We start from the raw sequence: 15357 nt of genomic DNA on the forward strand, positions 1-15357 counted from the left end.
AGAAGGAAAAATATTAAAAACCCTGTAGCTTTGGTGTTCTATTTAGATATATATATACATATATGCTTTTAAAAATTTTATTTAAAAAATCAAATCTGTAATAGAAATGTCTCCTGTGTTAGTTTCTAAAAACAACATGAACAGGCTCCCCTTATCTGCGAAAACCATTTGTTTTTCCTAAGATGCCTGGAAGCAGAAAACTGGGTGAGATTAACTCACTGCACAATTAATTAAAATTAGAATCCTTTCCCTCTAAGCCACTTCCAGAGCACCAGAAAAAAGCTGGGGCCCATCAAAGCGGGTGAAACGTTCAGCCGGACTCGCCCTGGCTGACATCAAAGTTCTTTGTTTATTGGATTACTTAGAAAATAACTTGAGTGCTATTTAAAAATACAAGACACAAGCACCAGGTTCCTTTCCTTTGAGAAGAAAACACAAAACACAGCAAAAATAAAACGCCACGTGGCCAGCTTTCCTGGAGCACACTTTGGATCTGGTTAAAAAAGGAAAAGTCTCCAGGATGAGGTCACTGAAGGCCACTTCCCAACCATTACTCTGCTGGGTTTTGCTGTAATGAGCATCCAACAGGTTGCTTTGAGTGGCTGGTGACAGCTGCCTGAAGTGGCTCCACCTGCTTCCAGTTTTGTCCCTCACTGGGCCGTGTGGCTTCTTGCCAAATAACGTCTAACTTTTCAGCCATTATTCCCTAGAGGGTGGGCCCCGTGGCTGCCGGCTGGGTGCAGAGAGAGAGGAACACTGGCGTGAACCAGGAGAGCAAGGCATCCCTCTTTGTGCGGCCTTCAAGACCTTGACAAAGAGCGACCTCAAAGTGCTACAGCACACAACTCAGTTGGGGCGCCGTGTTACCTTGGGGCCGGGGCCAGCTGGGCAAAGGTGTGATCTCTTTCTTTGGACCTCACCAAAGGAAAACAAAAAACAAAACAAAACAAAAACAAACAAGAGACTGCTTTTTCTATACACATATAAATAGTCCCTTAACTAGAAGGGAAAAAACAACACACTGTTTCAAATGCATTTCTAAAAGATTAAAAAAAAAATCCAAATGGGAAATCTTGGCTCTAAAATGACTGTTGCCTGTGTGTGTCTCAGGAGAAATGACTGGGATGTTAGGAGAGGCCTGACCCTAACTCTAAATCCAACCCTAATCCTGACTTGGGGTGTTGGTGCTGGGGCCTTGGGAAGAGGGGTGCGTGTGGTATAGGGAGCTCACACAGAACCACTGCACACAGCTCAGGTGTGTGTTAGAAACTGGTGTCCTTAAGTCCAGATGCATGTTAATGGGATGTAAGGAACCTGACGTAGAACAGCAAACACAGGCTGTGTGTGGTTTCCAGGCGGGGGACAGATGGCCAGATTAGATTTTTGGCCCACTGAAGTCAGGACTTCCTCCCTGGGTCTGCAGGGGTTAGCTGGGAGAGTGACAGTCCAGAGCCCAGGAGGGAGTGCGGGGATGTTAAGAGCCTGAGCACTTGGATAAACTCAAGGGAGGGTTTCCTGGCTTGCTCTGGGAGGCGACTCTCAACACAAGCGTTATTGGGAAAATTTCTGAAGCTGGGATCTCTGGAAGATGGATCGTTTCAGAATCCCCATCACAAAACCCAAATGATGCTGTAGAAGGCTGAAGGCTGCTGTGTTTATGGAACGGCTTCTTTGGTCACCGCCAGTGCTGGATTGGGAGCAATGTGCACTCAGGTGTGATGCAGGTTTTCATATGCAGCTAGCTGCACTCTTTTCAGGGTTCACCAGCGTGTGCTGCCTGCAGGCTCCTGTGGCCCACATCCCAGAATGTGGCTATAAGGTGGCAGTCCAGATGAGCATCTGGGCCAGGCTGTTCTGCCTCTCTGAACACCTGACTTAACACAGACACACGGCTTTCTCAAAGGCTTCATCCTTAAAGACCACTGCATCCTGCTGTCCACAGATCTGCAGTTCTTCCGCAGAGGAAGCCCAACAGTAACAGATGATGGTAAGAGTGGCCTCATTGCAAAGAGGCACAACACACAGTGTCAGCTGAGAGGCCAGCAAAATGCCAGTCACTCTCTGAAGACCGTCTCTAAAATCTGGGGGTGAGAAGGGGAGGGGAATGGAGAGAGAGCCGACACTCTAAACTGCAGCTCGCCACACCCGCGAGGTGCTTATAGAGTTTCCCATGGACCGTGAGGATGGCAACAAGTCAGAGCAGATGAACCCATATGAACTTTGGAATAGCTGGATCTTAAACTTCTTCAGTGCCCTGGCTGGGCATAGAGTCCCTGGGCTGGGTGGGGCCCTCCGGAGGGTCAGGCTGCCCAGGGCTGTGGCTAGTGCCATCCACACTCAGGAGGCTGCTGGCTGCCTGGGAGCTGGCGCTGTCAGCGCTCCCAGATCGTGAGCGGTAAGGTGGCAGGTCGGCTTGGTTCAGAGACTCTGTGTCAGAAGAGTACGGTGGTGGAGGGAGGTCATACCAGGCGGGTCTGTGGTGGAGAAAGCAGGAAGGGGTGTTAAGGGAAAGAATTCTTTAAAGCCCAGACAAGACAAGTAATGAGCACCCAACACCACTCCAACTTGATTCTGAGCTGCTGTTTCAAGCAAGGAATGAGATGTCCCAAGTACAAGGGCAATTCAAGGACCAGGAAAGCCAATGGTTTCAAAGGAGACAAAAGGAGCATGAAAGGTCAGCCTGCTGGGGCTGGTTCACATCCACCGGGCAGTGCTAGGACCACATCCTCTGGGCGGGCCAATGATAAGGCTGACAGGTGATGCCACCAGCTTGGCTGGGTGGTCTCACTGGACCACTTTGCTCCATCAGCTCAGCCCCATGGCCAGCTGGATAGGCTGATGTTTTGACTGGGCTTTCACAGAATCACAGAGTCGGGGCGTCCTGTATGGACTTGGGCAGGTGAGAGGTTATCTTCCTAACCTCTTGTTCTCTGTACAGAAAAGGGTAAGGATCCCTTGGTTAAAACACAAAATCATTTTATACCATTTTATTGTTCTACCTGCACTGACTAAAGGTTTATTGCCAGCCAGGTGTCATGCAATTTGTGACATGACACCCAAACCATGACATAACACCTGAATCCAGGCTTAGCGAAAGGGAAGACCTGGATGGGCAGCCCCAAGCCAGCAAGTTCCAAAATGCATTTTTATTTCGGGTACCGTGGAGGTCACCAAGCAAGGGCAGAGCATGGCTGAATGGGTGGGGTTCAGGCCCACCACCTGCTTCAACTATAAAACTCAGCTTCAGTCTTCATATATAATTATATATAAGTATATAATTATATAGGCTTCCTGTATAATTCCAACAGTGATGAGGGTTCTACTGCTTGAAAAAAAATGCCTAGGTGTGCTGTATTCCACCCCTTTCCTTTCATAGAGGAAAGGAAGTCAAGGAACCTAATGATTCATTCAACAAACGTGACTCCAACCTCTCACACTCAGAGGAGCAGCCCAGATCCAGGCAGTACCTGCAGGTGTATCAGAAGGGCAGTCCCAGGGAGCAACAAGTGGGCCCAGATGAAGCCTGTAAATGCTCAGACAGCGAAGTTTAAACCCCAAAGTCTCAGTTATCTCATCCATGGAATTGAGACAAGTGTAGAGGCTGCCTCAGTGAGTTATTCAGAGATTCAATGAGAGGATACCCAGGTTGTGTTTCAAAAGGGAACTCAGCACAGCTCACAGACTGCCACTGCCTGCCACAGCAAGACCTAGGAACCCAGGTGTCTGCGCATGTCCCTGTCTCCCAATCTCTCCCCAACACCACGCACCTTTGGTCCAGAAGGGCCTCGGAGTAGGAAGGTGGGGAGCCTACTTCTGAGGCATTCTGCTCAGCCTGGCTGGCCACGTACTGGATGCCGTTGTTGACATTGTAGGTCACATTGCAATGGTGAGGGTGGTCCAGGACGACCAGGCGGGACAGCAGCACGGGGTGCTGCAGGCGGTGAACTGGAAGTGTCATGAGGTTGTTTCGCTTCCGCTGGTGGTGCAAGACCAGGGCTAGCAGGGCCACAACCAGCACGAAGATGACGGAGCTGCCAATGATGGCGTAGGTGATGCTGGGGTAGTACACGAGCTGGTTCTCCGAAGTCACAAACACCTGCCCGCTGCCTGGTTCTGAGAAAATCCAGAGAGGACAGCAAAGGGGACTGTTAGCAATTCAAAGTCAGCAAATGCTCTTCATAGTACTATTCACTACAGCCGAGAAACAAGAACCATCAGCAGGTGCATGGGCAAACAAAATGCAGTACAGCCATACAACAGAATTGTATTGATCCATGGGAAGTCACAAATAAAGCTGAGCTAACATAAATAACACCTTCATGTGAATAATTCAGTGTCACAAAGTGACGTAAGTTCATTCAAATTGTATGATTATCAACAATATCTATCTTCAGAATTTTCTACTGTTTCCAAATACTAGTTTTTACCATACCCATTCCTTGTGTTCTCCTTAGCAATTTCTCTAGACTGACAGAAGAAACTGGGGGAGCCCTCTTTGCGAGGAGGAATAGACTTTCATACAGAAAACAAATGTGCACATAGGTTTTTAAAAGGCTCTCTTTGGGGCAGCTACTTGAGAATACAGGTGGGAGCCCTTTAAAAGGGGTGGCCAGAACAATTCTCATGGCATGGCATGATCTCACTCACACGTCTGGAGGTAGGCTCTCCCCAGAACCGCCCCCTCTGGCCTGTGAGAAGCAGAGATCATAACTGTTGGAGAAATTATGATGTTGCATAATGCACTGGTGCCTCGGTTCATTTTTGCTGTGTGTAAAATGTCATCTTGTATTAATTCATTAACTAGGCCCACTTTCCTTAAGGGCTTAATTAGCCTGCTGGCCAAATTACTAATATCAGAGTTGCCTGGGACCTACGTTCCAAGTGTATAATCCATGGATAATGAATTTCCCATGTATTCTGGCTGTCCCTCAAGCTAATGCCCTCACACACTGCTGTCAAACTTCTTGAATTCCTATCCTGTCTCTGCACTTGAAGTGCATTAATTCCAGGCACCCCAGGGACCACCTAGAGACCACTGTATTTTCAGAATGGCTGGGGGCTCCAGCAGGCACACATGCAGGAGCAGGCTGCACGCTGCTCAGCGCTGATGATGCTCTCAGACTCAGTGTTAGCACACCTTCACGTCATTGTCGTGACAGCTGTCTAGCAGGTGGCAGCAAGTGTCAGCAGGAGGAGAGTCTCTTACTAATTTCACCCAGAAGTGCCATCCGGACTGGCTAAGAAATTCAAAACAGCTGAACCGTGGGATGTGCCATTCCTGCACCGCTGCGATATTCCTTCCTCCAGTTGTGAGTTAAACATTGTTCAGGATATTATTTCTTCCCCAGAAACAAAGTTTGGTGTCACATTTTGCTGACCACATCTTGGGGAAATACTTATCTGCATGCATGGCATATATTTGAAGATAGCTAATGGGAGAGGCAGCAGAGTCCATAGTGTAAGTCAAAATTAATTAGTTCACGTGCCTTTTACATTTAAAAAACAGATTTATTTTTATATGAAAGGCATATTTACAGATAGAGGGAGAGACACAGAGAGATTTTCTATACACTGATTCACTCCTCAAATGGCCACAACTGCCAGAGCTGAGCTGAGCTGATCCAAACTCAAGAGCCAGAAGCTTCCTCCAGCCTCCCATACAGGTGCAGGGTCCCAAGGACTTGAGCCATCCTCTGCTGACTTCCCAGGCCATTAGCAGGGAGCTGGATGGGAAGTGCAACAGCCAGGACTCAAACTAATGCACATATGGGATGCTAATACTTACAGTTGGAGGATTAGTTTTCATTGTGGTGGCCCCACCATTTTTATTTTTTAAAATTTGAGAGGCATAGAGAAATGTAGATACACACACAGCTCCCATTTGCTGATGCACTCTCCAAATGCCCCAAAGGGCCAGGTTTGGGTCGGATCTGTAGCTTGGAGCCAGGAATGCTTCCCAGGCCTCACATGTGAGTGGCTGCAACCCAGTTAGCTCAATTATCACTATTTCCTCCTAGGGTCCGCATTAGCAGAAAACCCAATTCATAGGCCAGAGCTGTGTATTAAATCCAAGCTTTTTCTATGAAACAGGGTCTTCCTTTTTTTAAAAATGATTTATTTATGTACTTGAAAGACAGAGTTGGAGAGGGAGGGAGGGAGAGGGAGAAAGTACATCTTCCATCTGCTGGTCCACTTCCCAAATGGCTGAAATAGCCGGAGTTTCTTTGGGTCTCCCACTTAGGTGCAGGGACCCAACCACTGAGACTATCTACTGCTTTTCTTTCTTTTTTTTTTTTAAAGATTTATTTATTTTTATTGGAAAGTCAGATATACAGAGAGGAGGAGAGACAGAGAGGAAGATCTTCCATCCGATGGTTCACTCCCCAAGTGAGCCGCAATGGGCCGGTGTGCGCCGATCCGAAGCCGGGAACCTGGAACCTCTTCCGGGTCTCACATGTGGGTGCGGGGTCCCAAATATTTGGGCCGTCCTTGACTGCTTTCCCAGGCCACAAGCAGGGAGTTGGATGGGAAGTGGAGCTGCCGGGATTAGAACCGGCGCCCATATGGGATCCCAGGGCGTTCCAGGCGAGGACTTTAGCTGCTAGGCCATGCCGCCGGGCCCAACTATGTACTGCTTTTCAAGGCCATCAAGTAGGGAGCTGGATTGGAAGTGGAGCAGCTGGGACTCAAATTGGCACCCATGTGGGATGCTAGCACCACAGGTAGAGGCTTAGCCTACTACACTGTGGGCGGCTCTGAGACAAGGACTTCTTAACCTCTAGGCCAAACACCCATCCCTGTGGGTATTTTGTGAAACAATATTTCTTTTGTTAATCTAATAAACACAGAATGGGGAATAATTTTTTTTTCATACAAGTATTGGTGGAAACAGGGCCCGGCGGCGTGGCCTAGCAGCTAACGTTCTCGCCTTGAACGCCCCGGGATCCCATATGGTCACCGGTTCTAATCCTGGCAGCTCCACTTCCCATCCAGCTCCCTGCTTGTGGCCTGGGAAAGCAGTCGAGGATGGCCCAAAGATTTGGGACCCTGCACCTGCATGGGAGACTCGGAAGAGGTCCCCAGCTTCGGAACGGCACAGCACCGACCGTTGCGCTCACTTGGGGAGTGAATCATCACACGGAAGATCTCCCTCTCTGTCTCTCCTCCTCTCTGTATATCTGACTTTGTAATAAAAATAAATAAATCTTTAAAAAAAAAAAACAAGTATTGGTGGAGACAATGTAATAGAAAAACATATCAGGAACAATATAAATGTCTATCATTTCATGCTGGTTAAATAATGATGCAGTTATAGAATACCAAATCTCTTTAAAAATTAATGTAACTCTTCATATAATGATTTGGAGCAATCTGAAAGGTACACATAGTGACAAAGTCAAGTTCCATAGAGAACAGGTATGGTTTGGATATGGATTGCGTGTGGCCTCCAAAGCTTCACATATGGAAATTTAATCCCTGCTGTGGGGACTAGGAGGGTGCAGCCCTAACCTGTTTATGACGTGTAGATGTGGGGCTTTGGAAAGGTGACCAGGATCGGTCGGGGTCATCAGGGTGCAGCTCCTTCTGACTGGATCCTAGTGGTTTAGTAAGGATGGATACCAGAGGCTACACCCACACCACACACAGGCCCCCAATTTCCTGCCATGTGAGGCCCTATATCCTGTGGGGATTCTGCCAACAAGAGAGCCAGATGCAGCCACTTAACTGTGAACCCCACAACTGTGAGCTAAAGCAATCTCCTTTATTTTCCTCTTCTATATTATTTTTAATTTGATGATATAATTCCATAGGCTCTGGGAATTCCCCAACCCCATCCCCAAATTCCTCTCCCCAATTTATTTCCTCGATATTATTACAATAGTATAATCCTTCATAAGCAGTCATAAGTCCATCAATCTGCTATTTAAGTATATCCTGACACTGTGGATACAGACAATGGCCGACAGTCCAGCATCCTACTGTCAAGATATATCCAACAGTTTCATTGGGAGTCTTTCTTTAATTTGAAAGTAGAGATACATACTGCATTGTATCTTCACATCTGGATATGATAGTCTCTACTACAGTTACTATACATTCCATAAATGAAAAGCCATACGACAAAATCAACAACAGAAATAGTTAAAAAATTCACTACATGATGGAGTTAAGTAACATGCTACTGAATAATCAATGTGTTGATAAAGAAATGAAAAATAAAAAATCTTGCAGAAAATGATGCTACTATATGATCTATGAGTCAGTGAATTAATAAAAAAACTATTTTGAAGAAATGAAAATAAAAACAAAAAATATCAAAACCTATGAGCTGCAGTTACAGTATTGAAAGGGCTATTGATCTTATAATTGCATGAAGGTTGCCTTATATCAGAGAGAACATATAGCATTTCTCCGTTTGGTACTGACCTGTTTCACTGAGCATTATGGTCTCTAGTTGGGACTACTTGGTTGCAATTGGTAGAATTTCATTCTTTTTAATGGTTGAGTAGTATTCCGCAGAGTAGATACACCACAGCTTCTTTTTCTTAAAGCTTTATTTTTATTAGAGGCAGATTTCCAGAAAGGAGAGACAGAGAGAAAGATCTTCTGTCTACTGGTTCACTCCCCAAGTGGCCATAATTGCCAGAGCTGAGTTGATCTGAAGCCAGGAGCTTCCTCTAGGTCTTCCTTGTGGGTTCAGGGTCCCAAGGCTTTGGTCCATCCTTTACTGCTTTCCCAGGCCACAAGCAGGGAGCTGGATGGGAAGTGAAGCAGCCGGGATACAAACTGGTGCCCATAAGGGATCCTGGCACATGCAAGGTTGAGGAATTTAGCCACTAGGCTACCACACTGGGCCCACGACAGTTTCTTTATCTACTCTTTGGATGAGCATCTGGGTTGTTACCATGTCTTTGGTATTGTAGATGGTGGTGCTATAAATATAGGATTACAGATCCCTTTCTCATGTGCAGATTTCATTTCCTTCAGATATAATTCTGGGAGTGGGATAGCTGGGAAATAGGGCAAGTTTAGTTGCACTCTCTATACTGACTTCCACAGTGGTTGTACTAGCCTACACTCCCACCAGGAGTGAAGGAGGGTACCTTTCTCCCCACATCCACATCAGCACATGCTGTTAGTAGAGTTCTGAATGTAGGCCAACCTCACTGGAGTTAGGTGGAATTTCAATATGTTTTTTTTAAAGATTTATTTTTATTGGAAAGTCAGATATACAGAGAGGAGGAGAGACAGAGAGGAAAATCTTCCGTCCGATGATTCACTCCCCAAGTGAGCGCAATGGCCAGTGCTGTGCCATTCCTAAGCTGGGAACCAGGAACCTCTTCTGGGTCTCCCACATGGGTGCAGGGTCCCAAATCTTTGAGCCATCCTCGACTGCTTTCCCAGGCCACAAGCAGGGAGCTGGATGGGAAGTGGAGCTGCCGGGATTAGAACCGGCGCCCATATGGGATCCTGGTGCGTTCAAGGTGAGAACGTTAGCTGCTAGGCCATGACACTGGGCCCTCAATACGGTTTTCATTTTTATCTCCCTGACAGCTAAGGGAGCCTGAGTACCTTTTCATATGTCTATTAGCCACTTGAATTTGTTCTTTTGAAAAATGTTTCTTCATTTACTTCACCTATTTCTTCACAGGATTGTTTGTTTTTGCTGTCACTGGGTTTCTGAAGCTCCTTGTAAACCCTGGATATTAGTCCCCTATCACTTTAGTGTGCAAAGATTTTCTCCCATTCTGTTGGTTGCTTCTTCACTTTGTTGATAGTTTCCTTTGCTGTACAGAAGCTTTTTAGTTTGATGTAGACCCATTTGTTTATTTTGGCTTTGACTACCTGTGATTTGGTGTCTTTTTAGAGAAGTTTTTCCCCATGCCTATATCTTGGAGAGTGCTTCCTAAGTTTCCCCCTAGTAGTTCGATGGTTTCTTGGTACAGATTTAGGTCCTTGGTCCATTTAGAGCTGATTTTTAAAGCAATCTCTTTGCTTTATGAACCCTCAGGTATTTTGTTATAGTAATGCAAAATGAATGGATGTACGGATGCATCAATTTCAGGAAAGACAAGAAGTGGCAATACTGAAGCTTCTCTTGGAGGAGCAGCAGGTGCTGGTGGGGAGAGGTGAGAGGGAGCTCAGTGTCACTGTTTACTCTTTTCCCTGTGGTGTCATTTGTACTCTATTACCTCCTCTCGGCCCTGGCTGGTGGGCGTCTCAGTTTACTGCTTACATTCCTCCTTTCCCTATAGATGTGAGGGCTTACCCAGGGCTCCTGCCCCACTGACCTGATCACCCGGAGACCCATTACTGATGGGAGACTGTCTGGGGAATGGTGCCTAAGCCTCTAGCCTGAGTCCAGAATTTCTGCTCTGGAATATTCACTGCATTTCAAACTGACCCTTCATCTTTCGAAAAATCAATTGTATGTCCTTCCCCGCTTAATGTATTGTAAAAGTTTTTCTCCATATTATATATTTTTAAAAGTCAGTTACATTTAGGTACAACTTAAGAAAAATAAATTTGCCTTGTAAAGATGTTCATCTGACAAAAAAGGGTCGGCAACATTAAGTAGATGCAAAACAACGTCCACAATCAAGAATGGAACTTTATCCCCTACCTCTCGTGCCCAGTCCCAATTCTTTTGTGCTTCTTTCAGTCAGTCCCAGCCCTTCATTCCCAGCTACCAGGCACCAATGATCTATAATCTAAATAGAATTACTGTCCCCAGAAAGTTGCATAACTAGATTTGCACAGCCTGCAGCCTACTGTGTCTGGTTTCTTTCATTGATATTCTGCTTGAAAAACTCAGCCATGTTTCTGGGAATATTAATACTTTGTACAGCGCCTTAGATATTATCAGTTTCTAGTCTCCCACCATCTCCCGGCCTTTAAACTTCCTTGTTCTGCTTTTGTGATTGCAAATCAACCTCTTACTAAAATTCACTCAAAGAAATGAGAGAATGGTACAGCCAACACTGTAACATTCCTCATCACTGGTCACATAAAGTCATGTATTTCTGTTATGGGCCACATATGTATTGTTTTAATTCTTATGTCTTGTTTTACCATTTTGCAGGTATAGGACTTGCTCCCTCTCTCCTTCCTTCCTCCCCCTTCCCTCCTCCCCATTGTCCCCTGTGTTTTACAGCTCTAGTCTTGATTCCAACATTCTGCTCTTTATATGGGTCATGACACCGTAGGTATAAGCAACTGTGGGAAGTCCAGTATTTTTTATCCAGGTATATTTAACAGTTTTATGGGGGACCTCCTTTTATTTGGGAGTAGAGAGGCATAGTGCAGATTTTCTTTGATTCCTGGCACTGTGGTCCACTTGACATCCTTTGTGAGCTGACTGTCTTGAGGACTTTGGTTTCTAGTTCTCAAATAAAAAGTAATTACCACCAGTACACAGGCCCCAGACTGACTGCAGCCCACTCTGCCATGGTCAAAATTCCATAAAAGACACATTATCACCAAACAAGAAGGGACACAGTACTGCAGGTCAACAAGAACTCAGATACAAACTGTACATGCACCTGTCAGCCACCCAATTTTAATCTGTAACAATCACTGCCCTAAGCTCCGGGAGCCTGGCAAGTGCACTGCGCCTGCACTGAGCCCCTGCTTCTTTCACCATGCCATGTCAGTGACTGGCTTGTTGTGCGTAAGGCAAGCAGACCCAGCCTTGGCTGTATTCTATATCAGAGAGAGTGTTTTGAAGGGAACGCAGTCCTTCATGCTGACACACATGCTCACATTCTGGGAGAACAGCAAGCAGCAGACGGTACATACAACGTAAGGAACTGTCCCACCAATCTGCTTAGTCATTGTATCATTCTGCATCTACCCTGGCAGTAATGTAAGAGATTTCTAGTTGCCCCACATCCTCACCAGCACTTGGTATTGCCATTCTTTTTCGTTTCAGCCATCCTAGATGGTGTGCAGTGGTACCTCAATGAAGTTTCTCTTGCATGCCCTAATGACAGCTTAGTGTCTTTTCATGTACTCATCTGCCACTGCACATCTTCTTTGATGAAGTATTTATTCAACCTTTTCACCTGTAAATTAGATTTTTTTGACTTAACTGTTATTGAGTAGCAAGGGTACTTTATATATTTGGGGCAAAAGTCCTTTATCATAAATGTGATTTGTGTCTGTGGCTTTCATTTTCTTTACAATGTGTTTTTGCAGAGAAGTTATTTAATTTTTTTTTAATGAAGTCCACTGTATCAATTCTTCTTTAATGGTTTGTGCTTTTTATATCCTATTCAAGGAATCTTCTCCTAATCTTGGCCTAGAAAAGTTTTATAGCTTTAGCTTGTACATTTATGTCTACGGTCCATTGCAGATTAATTTACATTTAGGGTACAAAGGTTAAGGTACTTTTTTCTCAACTGGTCTGTTCAGACATCCCAGCCTTCCAGCACCACTTGATGAGAACCCTGCCCCTTCCTGTTGGATTACCTTGGCACTTTTTGTTGAAAATCAATTGAGCATACAAGTCTAGGTTCATTTCTAGGCCCTCTCTTCTGTTTGATTGAGCTATATTCCTATCCATCTTTATGCCAACAGTGTGCTGGTAACCATAGCTTCAAACTTAAGTCTTGAAATCAGGTAACATAAGTCCTGCTTTTCTTCCCTCCCTCTTTCTATATTGAACATTTTTTTGATTCCAAAAATCCACTCTACTTATTAAAGTAATACAAAATACAGTAAAACAAAAGTGTTCCAGGGAGATGAAACACCTACCTCCACCCAGTTCCCAAAGCATACCAGAATTCCACTTGATAAAAATACAGTTTTCAGTCTGGTGTAGATCAGGAGCTGGCACTATTCTTCCATCAAGGGCCAGATAATAAATATTTTATGCTGTGGGATACACAGTGTCAATCTCAACCACTCAACGCTGCCGCCGTCGTATAAAAGCACCAACCATCCATCACGACTGAGGGTAGTTATCTCCCAATCAAACTTTATTACAAAAACAGGTGGCAGGTCAGATCTGGCGCACTGGCCGCAGTTTGCTGACACATGGCGTATCTCTTTCAGAACTACCCTCTACGCTTGCACTCACTCCTACTTTCCTTCTTGCTCTACAGATGTTTCCGCAGAGGGACATCTTTCCTTGCCACCCACTCCTTTGTTAACCAGCAGCTGTGCTGTAGCCACTACACAGACATATCATGGTTTCCTCAGTCAGCCCTCTACTGAAGTACCCCAGGGTTGCCTCGTCTGTTTGTGGCGATGACAGCAGTGCTGTCCCACAATCAGGTAGACTGAGAGCCAGAAAGCAAGAGCCACTTTGCTTTGTTCACCACTCTGAATTGGAGTCCAACGCAAACACTGCCTAAATCAGTGAGCACCAAAACGATCTGAGGATGAACACTTAGTGGATTCTCTGGATGTCTGACCAACTGATTTGGGGCACGTGGGGTTGCTTTGAGTCCTCTCCTTTCCTCTGAGCACACTGAGCTACCACCACGATCAATTTCCACTGCTGGGCAGGGCTTTTCCAGACTCGGCCCAGGCTAGGAAGAGAAACATCCAGGAAAGAAATCAACCATGTCAGCAACTTGATTCCTGACTTCTGGCCTCCAGAACAACGACAGAAGAGATTTCTGACTGTTTTAGCAACAGATTTGTGGTAAACTTGATATTTCACCTCCAGGAGGCACATACCATCTGCTATGGTTTGAAGGTGGTTTGTGCTCTCTGCATTTCCTGTTGAAATGGGATTTCAATGCAATAGTGCTGAGAAATAGGCCTTTAACTAGGGGTAAGGGCATTAAGAGGGATGAATGTGCTTCTCATGGGACTAAGCAGCGATGGTAACAGCAGGCTGTTAAAAGGCTGGGACCTCCTCAGGTCCTGGTTCATCCAATGTGCACTCCTGCCCTTCTGCTGTGAGTCGAAGCGGCACAGGGCCTTAACCAGTATTATGTTCTTGGGCTTCTAAGTCTCCTTCTTCACTATACTAGTTACCCAGTCTCAGGTATTCTATTATGGCCACAGAAAATGGGCTAAGACACCATTGCAGATGGGCAAATGGGAGCACTGAGAAGTTAAGACACTTGTATAAGAAATCCACACACTTGACTTATCACCACAGTCAACCCTTGACCTCTGCGGGTTACAATTAGAGTATCACCCATGGGTACCAAACTCTATGGATGCCCATGTTTGTTGTATAAAATGGTGTAGTGTCTGCATATCACATATGCACATGTTCCTGTATACTTTAAGCTATATGACATTGAATACAATGTTTAAGAGTTGACTAGTTGGTATGTGCGCTGACACACAATGACAGGGAGACAAGACAAATGTACATGTTCAGTATCAAATACACTTTTGGAAAAAATGTTCTAGACCTGTGCTTGGTTAGAATCATAGATACAGAGGGCTGACTGTAACAACCATTCTCAGCGGGAGCACATGGGGGATCCAGAACAACCCCGGCTGTGTGGTTTCACAATCTGGGCTGTGAACACATGATTTTATCTAACTTCTCACTGTGAAATGAAGTTCTTGGTGGACAAAGACAGGGCTCTCTCTTCCTTGGAGTCCCCACTCAGGGCCAGCATTGCAAATAAAGCAGGCACTCTGAAAGGACATTTTGATGGCCATGAACTAACTCGGACTCAGGGCATCGAGGCAATGTTGTTTCTTCGTTTACAAGGAGGGTCTAAACTACAGGAAGGAATCCACTAAGGATGAGGGTGATTGATCTGAAGCTGGGGAGTGAGCAGGGATCTCCTCTGATAGACATGATTTCACTCCATCCTTATGATATTACATATGTGGTAATTGAAGCTTGGTGAAGTTGGGGAGCTTTGCAGGGGACACAGGGCGACAACTGTACTGCGGTCCCTGAGCCTGAAGCCACAACCCATTACACTGTGCTGGGCAGTTCTCTCTGAACTTCGCCCATCCACCACCTTTCCCACTTCTCCCCATTTGTCACTAATGCTCTGCTCTTGGATGTAGCTGCTCTCTAAAGTCCAACAGAAATAGCCCTAAACGTTACTCAACATGCCTACGTATGTTTTATGGAAGTGCTGTTTTTAAAAAAAATATTTATTTGAAAGTCAGGGTTACAGAGTGAGACAGAGATCTTTCATCTGTTGGTTCACTCCCTGATGGCTACTAACAGCTGGGGTGGAGCCAGGCTGAAGCCAGGAACCAGGGACCTCCCCCAGGTCCTCCATGTGTGTAGCAGGGGTTCAAACACTTGGGCTATTCTCAGATGCTTTTCTCAGACTAATAGCAGGGAATTGAGTTGGAAGCAGAGCAGCCAGGACATGGAAGACATTCATTTGTGAAGCTGGCAATGCAAGAAGTGGCTTAACG

General features: G+C 45.5%; 1 protein-coding gene across 4 annotated transcripts in view; it reads right to left on the minus strand.

Annotated features, from left to right (window-relative positions):
• Nucleotides 1–975: 975 nt before the first annotated feature.
• The window catches only part of LDLRAD3 (low density lipoprotein receptor class A domain containing 3), a 249935-nt gene continuing 235553 nt past the window's right edge, over nucleotides 976–15357 (minus strand). For all 4 annotated transcript variants that reach the window (XM_058663174.1, XM_058663175.1, XM_058663173.1 and 1 more), the window contains exons 5-6: nucleotides 3768–4113; nucleotides 976–2474 (exon numbers count right to left, since the gene is read on the minus strand). In XM_058663174.1, the coding sequence (XP_058519157.1) occupies nucleotides 2237–2474; nucleotides 3768–4113 (584 nt within the window). In that variant the 3' untranslated portion in view covers nucleotides 976–2236. The remainder of the gene's footprint in view (nucleotides 2475–3767; nucleotides 4114–15357) is intronic.

The sequence above is a fragment of the Ochotona princeps genome, chromosome 4 (genome assembly GCF_030435755.1).
Source record: "Ochotona princeps isolate mOchPri1 chromosome 4, mOchPri1.hap1, whole genome shotgun sequence".
Classification (NCBI taxonomy): Eukaryota; Metazoa; Chordata; class Mammalia; order Lagomorpha; family Ochotonidae; genus Ochotona; species Ochotona princeps.